Genomic DNA, 18,588 nt, shown 5'->3' on the forward strand with positions numbered 1-18,588 from the left:
CAGCACGAACACGGAATCTAGGTTAAGGTGCGCTGAGCTCTGCTCGATTTCTTCCGAAAATGTTCATAAGTTTTCCGCTCCTGCGAGCCAATCGAGCCAAAATTTCAATTTACATTTTTCGCAACTCCTACACTCCGGCCAATTCAATCCCTTTGATCTTGTTGCTAAGCACTCGTCCCGCCCCCCAAAACGTGTTTCTCGAAATGCCCTTGGCTCTGCTGACCCCGAACCGAAGCAGGTCCAGCCATAAACTGGCTAACCCCAAAGCGTTGCCTACTTGTCAGCCTCACAGCTCTGGCTGAAACTTAAAGGCGAAAAAGGCAGGAGCAGCAGGAGCCGAGCCAGGAGCTCTGGTAAACATTAAATAAATTTTTAATAAAGTTTTGCCCTAGAAATTGTTATTTTTAGCTGCAGACTGTGGCAGGAAGAGCAACATCAGCAGTGTCAGCAGGAGAACCAGTAGCAGTAGCAGCAGCAGCAGTAGTGGGTGCAGATAAAATATGACATTTATAGCTGCCTGAATACGTAAAAGTTGAACGCACCCCGAGAACCGGGAGCCAGGAGCCGGGAACCGGGAGTCGAGAGCACCGGAGAAATCAACAGCGAGCTGAATTTTATGTGGCTTATGTAACGCGGCGGGGGGCGGATGAATTTGATTGTGGTTGAATATATTTCAGGGCGGGCGCCGGGACGGATTGAACAAAGTTTGTTTTACGGCAAGGTGGAGCGCTTGTCTGGTGCCAGCAATATGATGATGTATCCTCTGCCAATATACAGATATATTGAGGTGGGAGGACGGGGGAGGAAAAATATACTTTCAATGCATATTCAGGTAGAGCCACTTATTTGCATAGCTCCGCTCAATTCCCGCATGTATAAAGAAACACACCCCATTGAGTTACATGGGGCGCTGCAGATCCTTATGAAGTTTTATTAAATTTTCACCAACTTCCTTGGCACTTGCCAAAAAGGAAAATTACACGTGGAGAAGGATAACTAAGAAGAATAGTCCTACAAAACAAAGATACCCTGACACTTGTCAAAATTCTTTGTAAGTCAATATTCACTTAAGAATGTATTAACACTTCTCACATGACTTTTACCTTTTTTTTACTCTACCCTGAGACCTTCCCATTTAAACATATTTCTCTCAGTGATCCTGCTGGCGCTGCGACAAACACAAAGGACATTTATGCCAACACCTTCTAATCAAGCAAAGAGCTTAAAATAAAGTAAAGCCAAAAAGAATGAAATGAAAGATATTATGAAATTTCAAACACGCCCTCGACTCGCACACACAGACGCGTTAAACGAAAATAGCAAAAGGCAAAAGGACACATACGTGCCAGTGTGTGTGTGTGTGTGAACATGTGTGCGAGCTCGACAAAATGGTAGCCCTTTTCGGCGCAAAGACCGAGATGGTATAAATATATACAAAGCACACATAACTGTCAACCTATCCCCTGCCAGGACCATCCCCGAAAGCCTCGATCCCTCGCATCCCACCCTTTCTAGTGCGTGTTTGTTAATGAAATGTTTGCCTTTCGCATTTAGTTACGCTACGTTAGACACTTTTGCTTATTAGTGCAAAGCGCAATTTAAGCGCTGGGCATACAGAACAAGAAAGAAAGCCTGAGCAGAAGCCCTATACGACTAGGAACTTCCTTTATTTGGAGAGTATAAAAAATACTACAACCTTACATAAAGAAACTGAAGAGTATCATTAAATTTTGTATTCTTTCCGGGGAAGTAATGTACTTAAAAGTTTTTAAATTCAATCTAAAAAATGAGAAAGCCCTTTTTAAGGCAAGGGTATTCCTAAACGCTGCCCACGTTTAGGCGCAGACAGGCGACTTTTGTCGGGACGACAGAGCCAAAGACAATGTCCTTGTATTAAGTTACGCCAAAAGCCAAATGCTGTTGTTCGCTTCTCCCACTTTCTCAACATATTCTCCTTGTTTTTGTCAGCCGGGGTTCAAGGTTATAGACGTGTGGGCCTTGAATTTCTATTTGCTTTTTTTGCCGTTCTTGTTTGTCGATTTGGCGCAGTGCGATAATTCCCCAGAATTGCTAAAGTGTTGGGTGTTTGTGCACGTTTTTGGGCAATTAAAAATTAAATTGCGCATACATCACGTACAACAAAGGAAACAAAGGAAAGCGGGCTAGGAACTGGCAGTGCCTTACAAAGTTTAATTGGATTTTGAAGGTTGCTAAATAATTAAGACAAGAGCAGGCTGAAGCGAAATGTTAGAACAAATATGGAGGCTATTATTACTGTATATTCATTACAGTATTTTCAGTTTTCTTTTGAATATTTTTATCGATTTGTTTTCCTATTTTACCATTCAATGCCCCTTCGCCCCGCACCACTAATTTCGCCCTATTCCCCATTGATTTCATCCACAATGAGCCCCCAAAGGCCGGCTGAGTCAATTTCAAGTTTTCTAAGACCCCTGCCTCCCTCAATGGGAGGGACACTAAAAACGTCTAAACGATGGTGGTTACACGGCTAAGCCGCTGCATGTCGGAAACACCTGGCCGGCCCATAACCACAGTCACCTCAATGAACCAGGCCCACTCCGTAGTTTATTTAAACTAAACCTTTTCTCATACCGGCATCCACTTCGCTGGCTTTCCTTCGGTACATTTTCTCGTTCTTTGTCTTTTTTTTCAATTAACTTTCTAGGCCAGCCGCAAAACAGCAACAAAATACAACCAAGAAGACAAGCAGATGTTGATGGTAATGATGACGACGATGTTGGCGACGACGAGCCAGAAGAAGTCCAACAAATTGCAAAATCCCCTCAAGCCCCGCCTTGGCAAACGAACACCTTGGGCGGGGCAAACATCTTTGAGCTCTCGGCCAGGTGAGCTCAGCTTGACTGTGCACTCAGTGCGTATACTTAACGTAAAACCCTAAACCACTAAAACCACCAAAGGGAAACACCGAGCAACAGTAACCGTCATCATCATCAACACCAGATACAACAAGACGGATAGAAGAGAGGAAGACTTTGTGTATTTTACTGGCCACCATAGCATTTTATTTAAACTGCAGTTAATTTTCACTAAAACATTTTAATTGTATTTCTGCAATCTGTCTCTCACAAGTTTGCCCAGGGTCAGGCCCAGTGGAAGGAAAGCCAAGATTGGGAGGGCTGAAAGGCCAAGACAGAGTTGGATTGAGACACACTGGCAAGAGGAACTGAACTTAATCAATTAAGATAAAAAAGATCCATGATATTAATATTAAAAAATGTAGATCAATAAGTTTTGATTCTATTTTTCTCCAACAAAAATTTAAAAAAATAAATATTCCATTTAACATAAACCTATAAATTCATAAAGAAAACAACTATTGCCGGTTTTATCCCACTGTGAATTGGTTTTTTGGTCGGGACCAACGCCCTTAGGTCCGAGGCCGGAATGGCCAAAGCCACTACCATTTTTAATGCAATAAAAGTCAACTTAAAATATGCAAATTACGGTAGTTTCGAAAAATTTGTGCAGGCTTTGGCTGAGACGGCGGAACATTTACCAGCGGCGGCTGGAGGGCCAGTAGGGGAGCTCTGTGCGGATGGGGCAGCTTGCGGGAAAAGGACTTACACTAAACTCCTGCTAGCACAAACTCTGTGGCAGTCTGTTGTCATTAACATTTCTCTGGGCCATGGACTTTTAATTGTGTCTACGACTGTGTCCGTCTGCGACTCTGTGTCTTTCAGTGGCTTTTCTGGGTTCTGAGCTTCTTCGGATCCCTTTGGTGACCTCAGGCGGTGTCACTCGGGGTGTCCTTTAGCAGTTGGCCCAAGACATTAATGTATATTAGTGTCGCAATAAATTAAAAGCATTTTGCTGTTCATATTCGCCAGCACCCTGGCCGCACTTAAATCTAATTGCAATGGCGTAGCCGGCCAGACCGACTGGCATTTAAACGGCCACAACAAGGCGACTAATCAAATGGCGCAACTCGTTCTGCAAAATCTTCTAATGAGCCAGATCGCATTACCTCACAGCCAGGGAAGGGGAGAATATGGCTGGCACAAATTTGTGCCTATCAACGGAATAGGAGACCTGCGAAAGGGTGCCCACTCAAGCTCATCGGAGTGGGCGAGGGTCGCTAACTTTTGACTTGGCTAAGCTGCTTAGCTGGGCGAAGGTGTCAAGTTTAGGAATCAATTACTTCAAAGTATGCAAATGTTAACCGTTCGGCTCGCCTCCCCTCCTAAGCCCTTTCAGTTGGCCTTCTAAACAAACTTCCTCCGAGGGTGGGCTTACATTGAAAACAGCTTGGCTGAGATGGCTGAAAGCCCGTCAACGGTTAAATCGATTCCGTGGGGGCAACCACTTACAGATAGCCCCAATAGATAATAGGTAATGAATTTTTCTACAGTGCATGCTAGATACTCCCAAGAGAATTAAGGACTTTCATATAGTTGTTTTAAAGAGTGGGTTTAAAAATGAAAGGCATGGAGATATTAGGGTCCATTTAACATCATCAAATTTGAAAGTAATATTGCGGTTTTCGTTTTAATTTTAATTAACTCTTCACATGCCCTCTTTGATATTCGTATCCGGAAATTTAGAGCCTGGAATTTAGTTAAGTAAACATTGCTCGTCCAAGAGCTTTGCTGGCGCTTCCTGGTCCAACTCCACCGCCCCATTAGAAACACATGCCGCAAATGAATGTTTGGGCGCCACATTCAAAGCATATTTTTGAGGCGCTCGGCACTCGGCACCCGGCACCCGGCGCGTGTTTTGCTCGAGTTCACAACTTAAATTACGCAGCGAGCACACGCACAGGCCCCACTACTCCGCCCCCACTACTCGGGGTTTCATAGCCTTTGATTGATGAAGAGGCAATTCGTGGGGAGAAAACTCAGCCACGTCGGCCACGCCAGTGTTAAACACTAATGGCAGCTTAAATTAGATTACAGAAGACTCGTTGCCGGAGTTTGAATGGAGCTGGGGGCTGGAGTAGTGGGGGCAGAAGACTGAGTGCCAAGCGTGACCAACGCATTTGCAACTGCCTCGGCTCACCGCCCATCCCCCCTACTGCCATCGTGGCATTTGTATTTTATAGCTCACATTTCGACGGCAAACCATTTATTTAAACTATTCTTACTCAATTCTAGAAAAGTTAACCCCGAAAAATTCAGCTGGTATCAAAAATCAACTCATAAAAATCGCACAAAAAGACATAAATAAGATTTATTGTTATAGTTTTCCAGCACCCCCACCGCCCACACTCCGCCCTCCGCGCACGCACACAGACACGTTCCAATTGCCATTACGTATACGCAGCGTGTTCGGCCAAATGTCCAAACCGAGCTCGCCACCGCAGCTGCTGCCGCCTGTGCTGCTGTTCGGTCGTTTATTTTGGTGTTAAATTTCACGTAAAAATTGCACTAAAAATTAAATATAAATATTTGCTTAGGGCCATTAAAATACCCTTAAACCAAGTTGTGTAAGTTATTCGCACAGCTCGGGGAAACTTTTTAATCGGAACTTTTATGGTGTTCAAGTTTCCGCCTTGCTTCGCCCGTAAAGGGGACAGAAAGTTACCGACTCTAGGCTTAAATTGCTCAATGAATATACATATTACAGTTCTTTATTAAAGATAAGCCGACGGAGGAATAGCGTATTCCCAGTTCGTGGCATACATCATTATGTTTACGTATTTTGTTTCGGTGTCGTGCTTAAATCAAAACACGAAAAAATCCTTTATTATGCAGATAGTTGGCGATGGGAGGGGGCTGGCCAACCCCACGGAATTTCATGGTTACAAATAGTTAATGTACAGCTAATTATTACATAATCACTGACCGACACGAAACGAGGCACGGCTCCCCAGCTGAGGAGCGGAATCCTTGCTACAATATACGAATGGTCAAGTGCATTGACTCCATGGGTCGCCTTTCGAGGCGGCTCCACATTTTTCTTTGTATTTTCGTATGTTTGCCGGTCATAAATATTAATTATAAAACACGATATCCATTATACAATTCTTCGGGCACGAAATCATCATCATCAACTCAAAGGATTGGAACCACAACATTTTCCTTTTCCAGGTACCCAATTTGTGTATAAAACTTTTATGGCACTCGAGGCCGAGGGGAATTAAATATCGCTATGCCTACTAGAACGCTAAGCTATTCGCGGGTATGGCAAGTGGCCTATTTTTAAATTGCTTCCCAGCCGGCAAATAATTCATTCAATGAAATCAAGACTTTAGGGTGAACGTTCCTCGGCCCTGCGTATACAATAAAGGATTTAATTTCCGAGTAAATCGTGATTGATTGGGGCAGACAGGAGTATCAACTGGGAGGGAATACCCCTTCAATGTTTAATTCATTTGGTTTGTCAATGCGCACTTGGATCTAACAATTACAAACAATTCAGTTTAATTTAAAGTGTCTTCATTTTCATTATATTCCCTCGATGAATTAAATTTAAATTTCCATTCTCCATTCTCCCCTTTAAAGTGCGCCAAAATAACAACAAAATGTACCAGCTTCTGGCGTCCTGGCTGCCCATTCCGGCTCTTTCCTCGCCTGGTATGTATTGTATAATCATAACATAAAATAATTTATGGCAAATGAAAGTCACAAAAATGCGGAGCCAGGCGACGGGGAAATGGAACGAAACTTGGTTTCATGCTCCACTCCCCAGACCGCCGTTGGCTCCCCGTTTTCCCGCAGTTCCATGGAAACCCCTTTTCAAGGCGACTCTTTCGGAAAATGTTCGGGCGTATATTTTTAGGCAAACCAAAGCCAAGCATGTATAGAAAGTCGCCTGGCCGCGACACGTAAACTTTCATTTTCCTTGGCCGGGGCCCGAAACGTCCCTTTACAAATTTGAAAGGGGAGAGTGGGCGGCGAAACGCGCCAAGAATGTTTCGCTTGTATCCAGGCTTTTGTGATCTGCCGTCTGGCCACCCCTAGGCCTGCTCTTCCCCCATGTCTTCCACAATGCTTTCGGGGTTTTTTGAATGTTTCAGTCAAGCCTTTGTTTAAAGGCTTTTGTCGCGAATGCTTTGAATTCTGTTGTCTTTGCTGCACAAGCTGCTGCTGCTGCTGCATTTTGATGTTCGCCGAAAATTGCGCGACAAAATTCAGAAATGCTCCGCACAAAGCATTTCGAGACTGCACCGCCCCCGTCGACCCGCCCCCCATTAAAAGCCTCAAAGGCAATGAAAGTATTCACTGGCAACCATGTAATATAATGCTTTGTGTCGAAATCTCTTGATAATCTCAAACATTCAATGAACACAAAGGGAAATTAGATCCCTGTATGCCTCTTAGTATTCTTTCGGGACTCTTTGAAAACCACCAAAAGTGAAAAACTTACCCGTTCTATTTCGGGTTAATTAAAGCCACAGATTGGAGGACTGGAACTGGAAATAATACCTTTCCACCTGCATCCACCTGTCAGCCCCCTTGTCAATTGGTGGTAATTAGAAATTCTCTGTCATTCAACCTTCACTAATCATGGAATTCCTCCTGGTAGCTGGCTTGTCACTAGGACTCGCTTCATTTGACTGCCAAAAGGCAGTCAGTATAAACTTTTTGGTAGGCCAGGCATGTGAAAGGCTCATCTAAAATGGTCGTAGTTGAAAAATTCTTGGCGGACTGTTCATTAAAAGTTCAATATCAGCAAAAGTTTTTTGCGGAAAGTCCTTCTCTTTTAAGGACAATAACTTATTTATTTTCCCACAAGAACCTCCCCAAACATCTCCCCATTCCCACGAAACTGCCTTAAAAATTGTGAAAGTATGCAGTCAACTATGGAACATAAATCCAACTTCAAGTCAACACGCTACATTTTTATGTGTGAAGGGCTAATCTCGCGACCTGCCCAGGGACACGTCTTCACAGGCCAAACAAAAACCGTCAATCGCCGGGGTCCTTGACGCGCTGACTTCGTTTTCAGCACATTTCCGCGTGTTTGTTTTTGCGGAAGGGCTTTTGTCGCTGGAAACGTGTTGCCGGCCACAAAAGTTTGCCATCCGACACTGCGGCACAGGTGAGGCGGCTTCCACCTTATTTTTTTCCGGGGGAGCATTTGGTAACTGCTGCACTCAACACGTTGACAAGTTTTTGGAAATCGTCAGACGGGGACGGGTGCGGCGAATGGAGCAAGATAGCGAGCTGGCTTGCGAAATTCGTCAGTTAGTCACTCAGCCAGCCGAGTGCCAGGCATCGTTGCATACTTTTGCCGGCTGCTTAGCAGAAATGCAGGGCGCCGAGCTCCTTAAAGATTTATTTTAGCTTCTGCCGCTGTGTGGTGGAGGGCTTGTTTTCGTTTTCCCGCTCTGATGTTCCAGGGTGCAGGTTCCGTGTGATAAAATGCTTGACACTTTTCTAAACGGCCAAACTTTTTGACTGCCAAAGAGATTGTCCCGGCTATCTCTCACACTCCCGAACTTTCGTCCGTACTTTTTAATGCTCCATAATGCTTGTCCTGCAGCCTCCCGTGCTGGGTCTTATCCCTTTCTCCGCCTCCACATCTCACTTCCCTCTTCTGTCTTTGCAGTTTGTTGACACTGTCTGGCTTAGAGAGCGCATAAAGTGGAAATGATTTACGCAGTTCACCTTGTTGTGCCAGTGCGTTGATGTGTGTGCGAGTGTGCCGGTGTGCGAGTGTGCGCTTACATCCTGTGGGCATAATAAATAGCCCCAGCTTTGGTCTGGCAGTTTTGTCAAATAGCTCTTCTGAGCTTGAAACACCTGAAAGCTGTTTTTGCTTCCGCAGACCCGTGGAGAGAGCTTACCTGAGAATTCTCGCAAGAGAAAAAGAGTATAAACTTTTCAATCTACTGCGCAAGTTGCCGTGCCTTTTGATTTGTGGCTTTTTCCCGCTTTCCAAATCTCAAGACAGGCCATCTTAGGAAAACAATTCTTTCTAGGGCACTGAGTTTGCTGGTGAACTTTAGTTTAATGTCCAACCAGTTCATCCAAAACTCTTCCAAAATATTCATTGGACCTGTTTAATCCTCCGGCTCCGTTTCGTATTAGCTTAAAACTCATTACTCTGGGGCTTCGTGGGTCTACCTCCAACTGCTTATAGCTTATTCCCAACCTGTTCAAAATTCCATAAGCATTTGCTTTGCTGCTAATGGACAGTTTAGAGGGGCGACCAACGAGGAGCTGCACGGACTGGCTGCAGTTGGGCGCCGACCCACAATGGGCGAAATGAAATCATAAATGCCAGGACACGTGCCAGGACAACGTGCCTCCAGTTGCAACGAGGTGTTAAAGTTTTCCCACCCACTTTCTTTTTCGCTCAGACTTGCTTTTGTTTTATTTTTATTATTACTTTTTTGGCAACTCCCGACAAGTCGCGAGTGGCCCGCGTTCTGAATGCAAGTTAGTTAAATATTTAAATTTATTTATTGGACTCGACTCCTGGACGCCAGGACTCTTGTACTCGCCTGTCTGGAGCCGAAAGCCCGGCAGCCAAGGCCATTTAAAATAATCAAAAAAGGAGAAGTAAGGCAAACGTAAGTAAGAAGGATAGAGGTGGACTTACCGTGTGCATCCTTGGAGGATGGGCCGCCCCCTCCGCCGCTGCCGCCGCCTCCGCCGGAGCCCAGGCTGCTGCCTCCGCTCATGCCGGACATTCCGATGCCGGAAGTGGAATGCAGGCGCGCTAATGTGACCGGCATTAGCAGAGCTATCGCAAGGAGCAGGGCCATAAAAATTTTCCACATTGTTAACGTGGCCATTTGACTTTTATTGCACTTCATTTTCCAGTTCTCCTCTCGGTCTCTCCACTATATATATTTTTCTATAATTTTTCGCTGGCTTCCCTTCCGTTCACCCTTCGCCGCTTGTTTATTTTAATTTGATGTGACTTAAGTTGGATTTGGTTTGCAGATTTTGCGCTGCACTCTTTTCCTTGCTATTATTATTTCGCCGCTCCTCCAGATCCGTCCTCCAGCCTTAGTTTCCCGACCTCCTTCTAATGGAAGCACATTTCGATTTTCCCGGGGCCTCGCCCTCCCAGTGGCAGCAGCTGCAATTGAGAAAAGAAAGAGGAGTGCTGGTGAATCCATCGGTTCCATTGGCTTGAGTATTGAAAAGTTTTTAGTTTGGAGGCTAGTTAAAAAGTTGAACAAGTTTCTTTTTGCTCTTTTATTCCACTCTAATTTTTTTTCATTTTTTTCTTACTTTTTTTTTGTTAAAGTCAAGTTGAAGCCGCAATTATCGAGTTGTAAGGCGACGCGCCCTGCCCGCCACCACACAGATGTTCATGTTCTCACTGCAGTGTGGGGGAAGAAAAACTCAATTTCGGTGGCAAAGTTTCCCAAAGATAGATGAGCAAGTTCGTCACCTTGCCGCAAAGTTTTTTGGGCTCTTGGGGGGCGAATCAAAGGTGGTTTGACAACATTAGTCATGGAATTTAGGGAGAGTAATTACTGAAGCGAAAGGCCGGAGTGGAATAATAAAATATAACAACTCTTCAACTTTTAATGCGATTTGTGAAACCAGTGATTTTCATAATAAAGTCAAGGTACGCACCAGGTTGCCTATGATCTCCTTAAAACTGTAACAAAAATATGTACTAAAGCCTAACCATTTTTAAGCAATCTTGCAGTACATCTGCCATTTGTATTATTCCCAAACCTATTCCACCTTTCGGGGAATGAAAGGTAAGATAAAGCGCCAAGACAAACAACAAAGAATGCCATTTCCGTTCATCAACCCTACCTTCGGCCAGCATCCATCTCTGCCCCCTAACCAACCGTAGATTGGCAACCAATGATAAAATTCGCCATAAGCAATATTCAACAAAGGACGAGAAATATCGCTCCTTTTCCCGTTCAAAAGGCAAAATAACTTATACAAAATAAAGGTAAAAAAATTGACACACGACTGGGGAAACAAAAAGACATCTCATGTATCTCGCTTCTTCGGAAAAAATGTCCCCTGAAAATAATAATGATTTGCAAATATACAAAGCGGGGAGGACTGGGGCTGGGGCTGGGAAGGACACAACTTAAAGGAGGCCAGGAGCTGACAAAGGAGGGAAGGTAGCGCCAATAAACAGACACAAAAGGTAGGCGGGAAAAGATACAGAGATGGAAGAGATGTTAACCCTGGGATGGCATAGACAAAAAGGCAAATCAATAGGCTACAAGGCGGCCCGGACAAAAAATCAACCCAATGTTGGGAAGAAATTTTTCAAGTTTTCCTCTTGGTCGGCCGCCCCCGGTCGCAGTTTCCTGCCCCTTGTCTCCTTCGCCATTGGCATTGTCATTTTTTCAACGTGTCCGTCGAGTGTCGTCAAGTTGGAAGATGGGATCGGGAGGACCTTCCTCCTCATAACGATAAGAATGTAAGACAGCGCAATAAGCGGCCAGAAATATGGGCCGGAGATAAGCAGCGAGGGACACTGTCGGAAAGGTGTCAATGTACAGCAATATAGTAATAATAACAACGTCCAACCGCCCCACCCACCACTCAAAATAATGATGATAAAACTAATGGTCCGGCTGGCAATTATAAACATTTTTTACGGATCTTCCTTCCTCGAAAAATAAGAACTGGGCAAAAAATACACATAATGCGGGGGAGGGCAGGGGCGCAACTTGAACTACACTTGAGCAATTCGCGCACAGTCGAGTGCGCACATTAACCCACACAAAGGACTCGCACTCGGAGCCCATGGCACACAACAGGAACAACAAAAGGCCAATGGCAAAATCAACATGGCGTACAGCGAGCGGAAACGGAAACGTCGACCAGCCGAGCTAGTGACCAGCAGCAGAACCCGCCAATAGACAACCACAGAGGGTCGCATGGTACAGTCCCTTTTTTTTAAATATGTGAGGGGTATTAGAAAATAGTATTATAGGGATGCGACTGAGATATTTCCTAATATCCTAAATAATGTGTGAAATATAACAAAATTATATATAAAATCCTGAAGTTCTGGTATTATCCTTCAATCTATTTGGCTTTAAATCTTGTGTTTAAAATGTACGCTCCTTAATCAAGACTTGGCTAACTCAGCTTTCTGCCCAAGAGACAGAATTAACGTTAGGCATACGTTAGGTTGGAATGAGAATAAAAGGATATATTTGATAGACACATTTTATTGCATGCAGTAGTCGGCAATGCTGTCGCTGCTGCTATTCAGTGGCTGACTGACGGGCAGTCTGAAGGACCGGAGGAGAGGGCCCCAGGCAAGGATCTCTTCCACGGAGCGAAACCAGAACTCATACACAGACAGTCCAGACAATAGTTGCGGCATTCCATGTCCCGAGCCCTGTCAATGGCTGCCTAGCACTTCCTGACCCTCAATTGCCCCTCTCACAGTTGTGTCTGGCTCGACTGGCCCGGCTGGCTGTTGTAGTTTATTATTCCCGCTAGCCTCATTCTTTTCTATTTGGTCTAAATAAATTTTTATCATGTGCAAAGGGCCATGGAGAACAAACAATCTCTAGGTCTCACTCGCCTCCTCGGCCCGGCCCGTCACTCCAATCTGCCCTGCACTTGGTCTGGCCGTCATTCCGACGGCCCGTCATTCATTCAGTTATTCATTCGCTCAGTCACTTCATCTACATCCCCATCCCAGGCCCTGTTTCGCCTGTTTCTTATGGTCTTTGTGGTTATTGAAGCGATCATTCGGAACATGCACAGAATTTTCTCTCGTTTTTATACATTTTGTGTGTGGCCCCCCAAGCCCCCACATCTTGCGCCCTCCGAGCATTATTAATGGAAAAATCGTTTAATATGCGAAAAATTTAAGAAAATTGCTTACATATTATGACATTAATGGCGGCGCGAACGATCCGATAGAGCCATATCTGATTTTTAGTGTCGTTGAGATTAATGCTGTCCGATGTGCGAGCATTTCGCCAACGAATCTGTGTATCACCCATGTATTTATGTACGGCGGGGCCAGTCCTCGGTGAGATATGGCCAACACTTAAGCCACTGGCTTTGTGCCGCAGCAGCCGTTGAAATTTATGTGGTCGCCCAGGAAATATCTCTTCGGGCATTCGCACATATTCATGTATTTATTGTTTATACGTACTTGCGGTCAGCCTGTGCAATCAAACTGTTTCGGGCTCGTCGCCGGGTCCTGTTTGATTAACTTTGATGGCCCGGTTGTGGATGAATGCCAACAGCGGCGACAGCGGTTTATGTTATTGGGGAATAGAACATAACACAAAATATGGCTTCCTATTAATTTTCACTTAAGCTCTTAATGCCAGAGTGGCAACAAAAATGGTTTGTTTTATTGGACAATCCATGGCTGCAAAAATGGCATAAAAACAGTACACTACACGCCATCCGTAGTTTTTTTTTTTACCTTAAAAACACTCCTATTTGTGTTGTATTGCCTCCAAAAGAAAAGATAAACAAAAATATGGCAGAAAAAACTGATTTATGCAAAGGCAAGCGAAAATATTGTTTTTAATTTAATTTTCCTTGCGCCATCCAGAATTATATTCCAAACAAAGCATAACAAATAAGCCAACCAAGAATCAAGAAAAGGATCTTGGTAACAAGGAGCCCGAGAGGTATCAATCAGCTTCCTCGAGAGGGGCGGTGAAAGCGACTCCTTCTATGTTTTCCTTTCCTTTGTCAAACATTTCCCTCCCGATGGCTGTTTCAATAAACTTATGCAAATATTCAATTTGAGGAAGTTTTTTTTGACAAATGATAAGACCAAACAAAAGGCAGCCAGACAAATAAAGTTTTCACACCCAAACCCGAAAAAGCCGCCTGAATAGGGGCTGAGGAAAGAGATATCCGGCGGTTTGCTTAGCAAAATTAAAATGGGAAACGCACACATAGAAAGGAGTGAGTGTGGGAAGCCTTAGAGCGAACGGAAATGCAGAGTTCCAAACAACTTTTCACCGGTTCTCCGTCATGCGAGCCCGCCGCACCAATCAAGCCCAACAACTGGCTCCTGAGACAGAGCTGGCTTCTCCGCCGACGCCTTTTGTGAATGGAAACCGAAGTAAATTTCAATTTAACCTTCATCGAGCAAAACTCATTTATATTTATAAATTCGCCGACAAAGCCGCAAAAAGTGAAATAAAAAGTGTAAGCGAAAAAAATGCGGGGAGCGGAAGGAGACAGGCGCAGTCCAAGGGAGCGAGTTGGAATATGTAACGAGTATAAATAAATGCCAAGGAGAGGGGCAGTTGGGGGAAAAACACAATAAATAAAATGCGTGTGTCTGTGGTGGCATAATAAAACTGCACCAAAGCAGCAGCCACCAAACCGATTCAGCCAACAAAACGAGCAGGAAACAAATTCCGAGTCCCGCACAAGCTGGGGAGACAGGCAGCGAATAATAAAAGTGCGGCAGGCCCACACGGAAGGCGGCCAAAGGGATAAAAATCCATCAAACTTGCAGATAAGCCACCAGACGACGAAGACGGGTTCCAGGACTCGTAGGAGTATAACCAATAATGAAGACTGCCGGCCCCGAAACACACACTCCCATATTTGTCTGAACGAATTCCCAGCACTGGGGCGGGCATTGGCATCGTAAAAGGCTAAAATATTGCGGAAAATGATGTTTCAGTTCGGTAAAATAACACACTCATCATTGAATATACAATATAAATGCAGAGGGCAGCTGAAGGAGTTCGAAGGATACTCGCCGCCCACCTTTAATGTCGCTATATGTAAGCAGGTTCTCAAGATTATTGCCTACTTTTGTGCGATGGATTTGTACCAAGTTTCATCGGAGTATTATTTGTTTGATTAAATGATTGAAAAGCTTCCATCCATTATCTTTATAATTTTGAATGGCCTTCTTTGGGAAATTGAATAAGCCAGGATTTGAAGCCAGAACCACCTGCCCACCCAAATGCCTCCAACAAACACAATTGCATTTTCCTTTCCGAGAACTTAACAGATCCCCCGAGTGACTGCGTTACAAGCTCAAAACGTCTCCGGAAAAAGGTGAAAATTGTTTCGGAATCATCCACAGACAAAGCTCCTTTACGCCTCATCCTGGCTGGAAAACCTCAGAGCAGACATCTGTTTGCTTCTGTGGGTGCGTTTTCATGCCACGTCAGGTTTGGTTGTTGTTCGGACGAGTAATATACAATTTTTTATGCCATTTCATTCTGTTATTGTTCAGATCGATTACCGTTTCAAGTGCCAGATACTTGAGCGTGAAATTCAGAGGAAAGCGCACGTGTCTACCAGCCGCCTTTTATCCTGGTTGCTGTTTCGGTTTGGTTTGTCTGTCATTAGGAAGATTGATTTCAAAAGCATGGAAATGTTTTCTTTATCGCCATTGTTGTGGCGAAGCAGCCACACGCAAGGAGAAGCCTGGACCTTAGCACGACTCGATGCCCGTCTTCTGGTGGCTGACATTGTATTTCCCCATCACATGTTATTAAAAATTTAGTTTCTGCTCCACAACGGAGTGTTTGTAAATATTTCGGCAAAAAACGTCATTCAACTGGATAATATTTTGTGTTTATTCAATTTTGATAGAAACCGCTCGCTGGATTACATCCTTTGTTTGCCGATAATAATTAAATTTTCTACATTTTTTTCGCTACGTGGCAATTAAATATGAAAGAACAGAGGCAATAAAGAGTGAGATTTACTTTTCAATTTGCATAACTGCAAAAACTTGTCCGGCAAACAAAAACTTTCTTAATGCACATTAAAAACATTAAAAAGAATCATGAAATTGCATAAAACTTTAACTCGCTGGGTACACACCAAATTGTACTCCTTGCCAAAGGACGAGTTAAGGGGATGAGTTACGGTACAGAATGAGCCGAAGTACGGGATGGGGGTGAGAGGGAAAAAGTACATTAAAATCACATTAACCCGTCAACGGCAAAGGTTGGGTATGCGTAACTTTTGTTTATACGGTTTGGCGTAATGCCTTTTTGAAGTATGCATACGGAGCACAGAGCCCTACACGTACGCTGTGCTTCGGTGGACACTTTTTAAGTCCGAGTGTCAACTAACCCCGAGCTGCGGCAAATCCCAATGGGAAAATATTAATACCGAGCCAAATTTATATCTTATTTCTGTCCCCAGACGCACGTAATTGACATTTATCCGTAAATTTTGGCTCGCACACACACTGTATCAGATGAAACTCACTGCGGCCTTTCATTTCTCCACACTCACCAGCTCAATTAGCCATAAAGCTTTTGGAAATTGTCAAAAATGTTCCAGTGCGGTGTGAGCGGAGGCCAATCAAAAATTCAGCCTACGAAGTTGTATCTGCGTATCTGTATCTGTGTCTGGTTGTGGCAACGGACAGCCAAAAGCCCCGAGACTCCCTGGCTCTTATCTCCCAGTTTTGGGGAAGTCGTGCGTGTCCATTTGGACGCTCGGATCGGATTTAAAGGGTAGCTCATTTGCATATTGTAATTGTCAAAAAATTAGATGGGACATCGTAGCTTCGCTGCGAAATATAAACATTAACTTTTCCACCAGCTTGACGTATTTCAGTCCTCTATTCTCTTAACTACTACACTTATTTTAACTCAAACTGGGAACCGTGGGAAAACTTTCCTAAAATTGGGTCTTCAACTCGACGAGCTTCCACTTTCCTAATGAAAAGCGACATGCAAGTTTAATAAACCGACGAACGTGGTGAAATTCAGATGTTCCCGCAGGTGTTTTTGCAAAAAGTTATCTGTTTATTTTAACAAAGTTATTTGGTTTATTTTTCCAAAAACACTGCATTATTAAATATTGTTACTTTAAGCCCAACACTCAGTCTCCACTTTCCACTTTAAAGCTCCACATTTAAAAATGTGCAAAATTAAATATTCCAAGCTAATGTTATTTCAAAAACTTCATATTCAGAATTAGAAATTTTTCGAACGTACTTTCTATTTGCTCGCTCTTCTCATATTGTTTCTTCTGCTTTTGGATTGCTAGACAATAGGTGGTGGCAGCAAAAAGATGAGCAAGGAACGGCAACAAAAAAAAAGTAAATAAACTTTAGGCCAAAGTTTTTGGCAACTTTCTGGCAGTCAGTTGGCGCATTTTAAGTTACGACAATCGGCTCAGGCCAGAGGCACCGCGGAAGAGCCATGCAGCCGGGAAGGTGAGGAGATCACTGGGGAATACTGGGAGTTGCGAGTGCTGGGGGATAAGCGGAGGGGCGGGAAAAGTGAAAAACTGGCGCATCGAGACAAGAGCTTAAAACCGCGAATTCCACAACTCACGCACTGAAAAAAACTGCCATTTTAAAGTTAAGTTTTAAAGCAAAATTAAAGCAATGTGGCTCTGAGGCGGAACACGGACAGACGGCCCCAAGTGGCCATTAAACTTCAACCTAAGTGGAAGTCCTTTTTTCTCTCAGTGACGCACGAACGATGAGGGAGGCGATTTCAATGTTGGCTTGAAAAGTTTGCAGCAAAAAGCTAAAAAAGTCACTCTTAAAGAGCAAAAAGTGAGACAAACTTACCTGGCCAACAAATTTAAATTTGTCCCACGCAGGATAATCCTTTATTGCAGTAGTAGTTGTTATTTTATTTCTATTTTTGCTGCTGCCTGTGGCTGGCTGTTGGTATAGTTGCTGGACTTCTGTCACGCACAAGTCGGAGGCAGTGGGCCACTTGGAGCTGACCACGTGACCATCAGAACACAAATAAGCACACAAACACGCACACTGGCACAAGACACTAGGACACTTGCGAATACTTAGTTGCTGCTTTCGGAGTTGTGGCAGGTTTTAATGTGTGGCCCGAACGAGAGCGGGCCAATTAAAGCGTCTAAGCGGAGCCGGAGTGGAGCGTTTGTGTGTGCAACAGTATCAGCTGCGAGTTGAGTGTGTCGCATGATTTTCTTGGTTTCGATTTTCTCGAGACGGCGAAGTCGCGGCTAAATAGGCACGCAAGCACTTCCAGCTCCCCGCCCGGAGTCGCTGGGAAAGTGCAGTTTCCCTCGCAAAGCGGAATATTCTAATTTGAGCTTATTGATTCGGCTAATTTGTCCTCTTGGCGGCACAATTTGTGCGCCAACACCGACCCAGTACTACGAACGCGACTCCGAACCCGATTTTAAGCAGGACGAGACCGATAACTTCGCTATTCGATGGCTGGCGCGACGAGCGTCAGCGTCCTCCTGCAAACACGTTCGAAACTGTCCGACGGCTGAGCTTCAACTGATTCGGCCTGGCCAGCTCAGAGCCCCACAAGTCCCACGGTTTCCCCCCAGAAGCGGGAGCCCGAAGCTCTTCCATTCCGTCGGCTGCCGAAGCGGACGCGACCACCTGCCGAACGCCCTCTAAAGGGATACCACAAAGCCGAGCACTCTGTCGGCCCCGAACGGGGATATCACGAGCCCCAAACCGGCTGAATAAAGAGAAGGCTTCGTTTTATCCTTTCAGCCTTGGGCTAAGACCCTCATCGGAATTAGTGAACATTTGAAAATCAACAGAGATTATACGAAACTTAAACACAAACGTATTAAGATTGGAGATTTTTGAATATATAATATTTAAGTAAACTGGAATCATATTTGAGGAGCTAAAAGGAGTTAATTTTGATACGAAAAATAGTTATAAATTGGGATTCGGAAGTTATGTTTTTATTTTAAAACGTTTTTTTATTCACATTGTAACGCGTAATGG

The 18,588-nt window shown here is 44.2% G+C and overlaps 1 protein-coding gene across 1 annotated transcript in view; it reads right to left on the reverse strand.

Moving 5' to 3' along the window:
* LOC6497815 (neural cell adhesion molecule 1) overlaps positions 1 to 18,126 on the reverse strand; it is a 63,145-nt gene extending 45,019 nt beyond the window's left edge. Inside the window, exons 1-2 of the mRNA XM_001961467.3 lie at positions 17,422 to 18,126; positions 9,529 to 10,014 (exon numbers count right to left, since the gene is read on the reverse strand). Of these exons, the coding sequence (XP_001961503.2) occupies positions 9,529 to 9,745 (217 nt within the window). The 5' untranslated portion in view covers positions 9,746 to 10,014; positions 17,422 to 18,126. The remainder of the gene's footprint in view (positions 1 to 9,528; positions 10,015 to 17,421) is intronic.
* Between the last annotated feature and the right edge of the window lie 462 nt (positions 18,127 to 18,588).

Source organism: Drosophila ananassae, chromosome 3R (assembly GCF_017639315.1).
Source record: "Drosophila ananassae strain 14024-0371.13 chromosome 3R, ASM1763931v2, whole genome shotgun sequence".
In the NCBI taxonomy this organism is placed as follows: domain Eukaryota; kingdom Metazoa; phylum Arthropoda; class Insecta; order Diptera; family Drosophilidae; genus Drosophila; species Drosophila ananassae.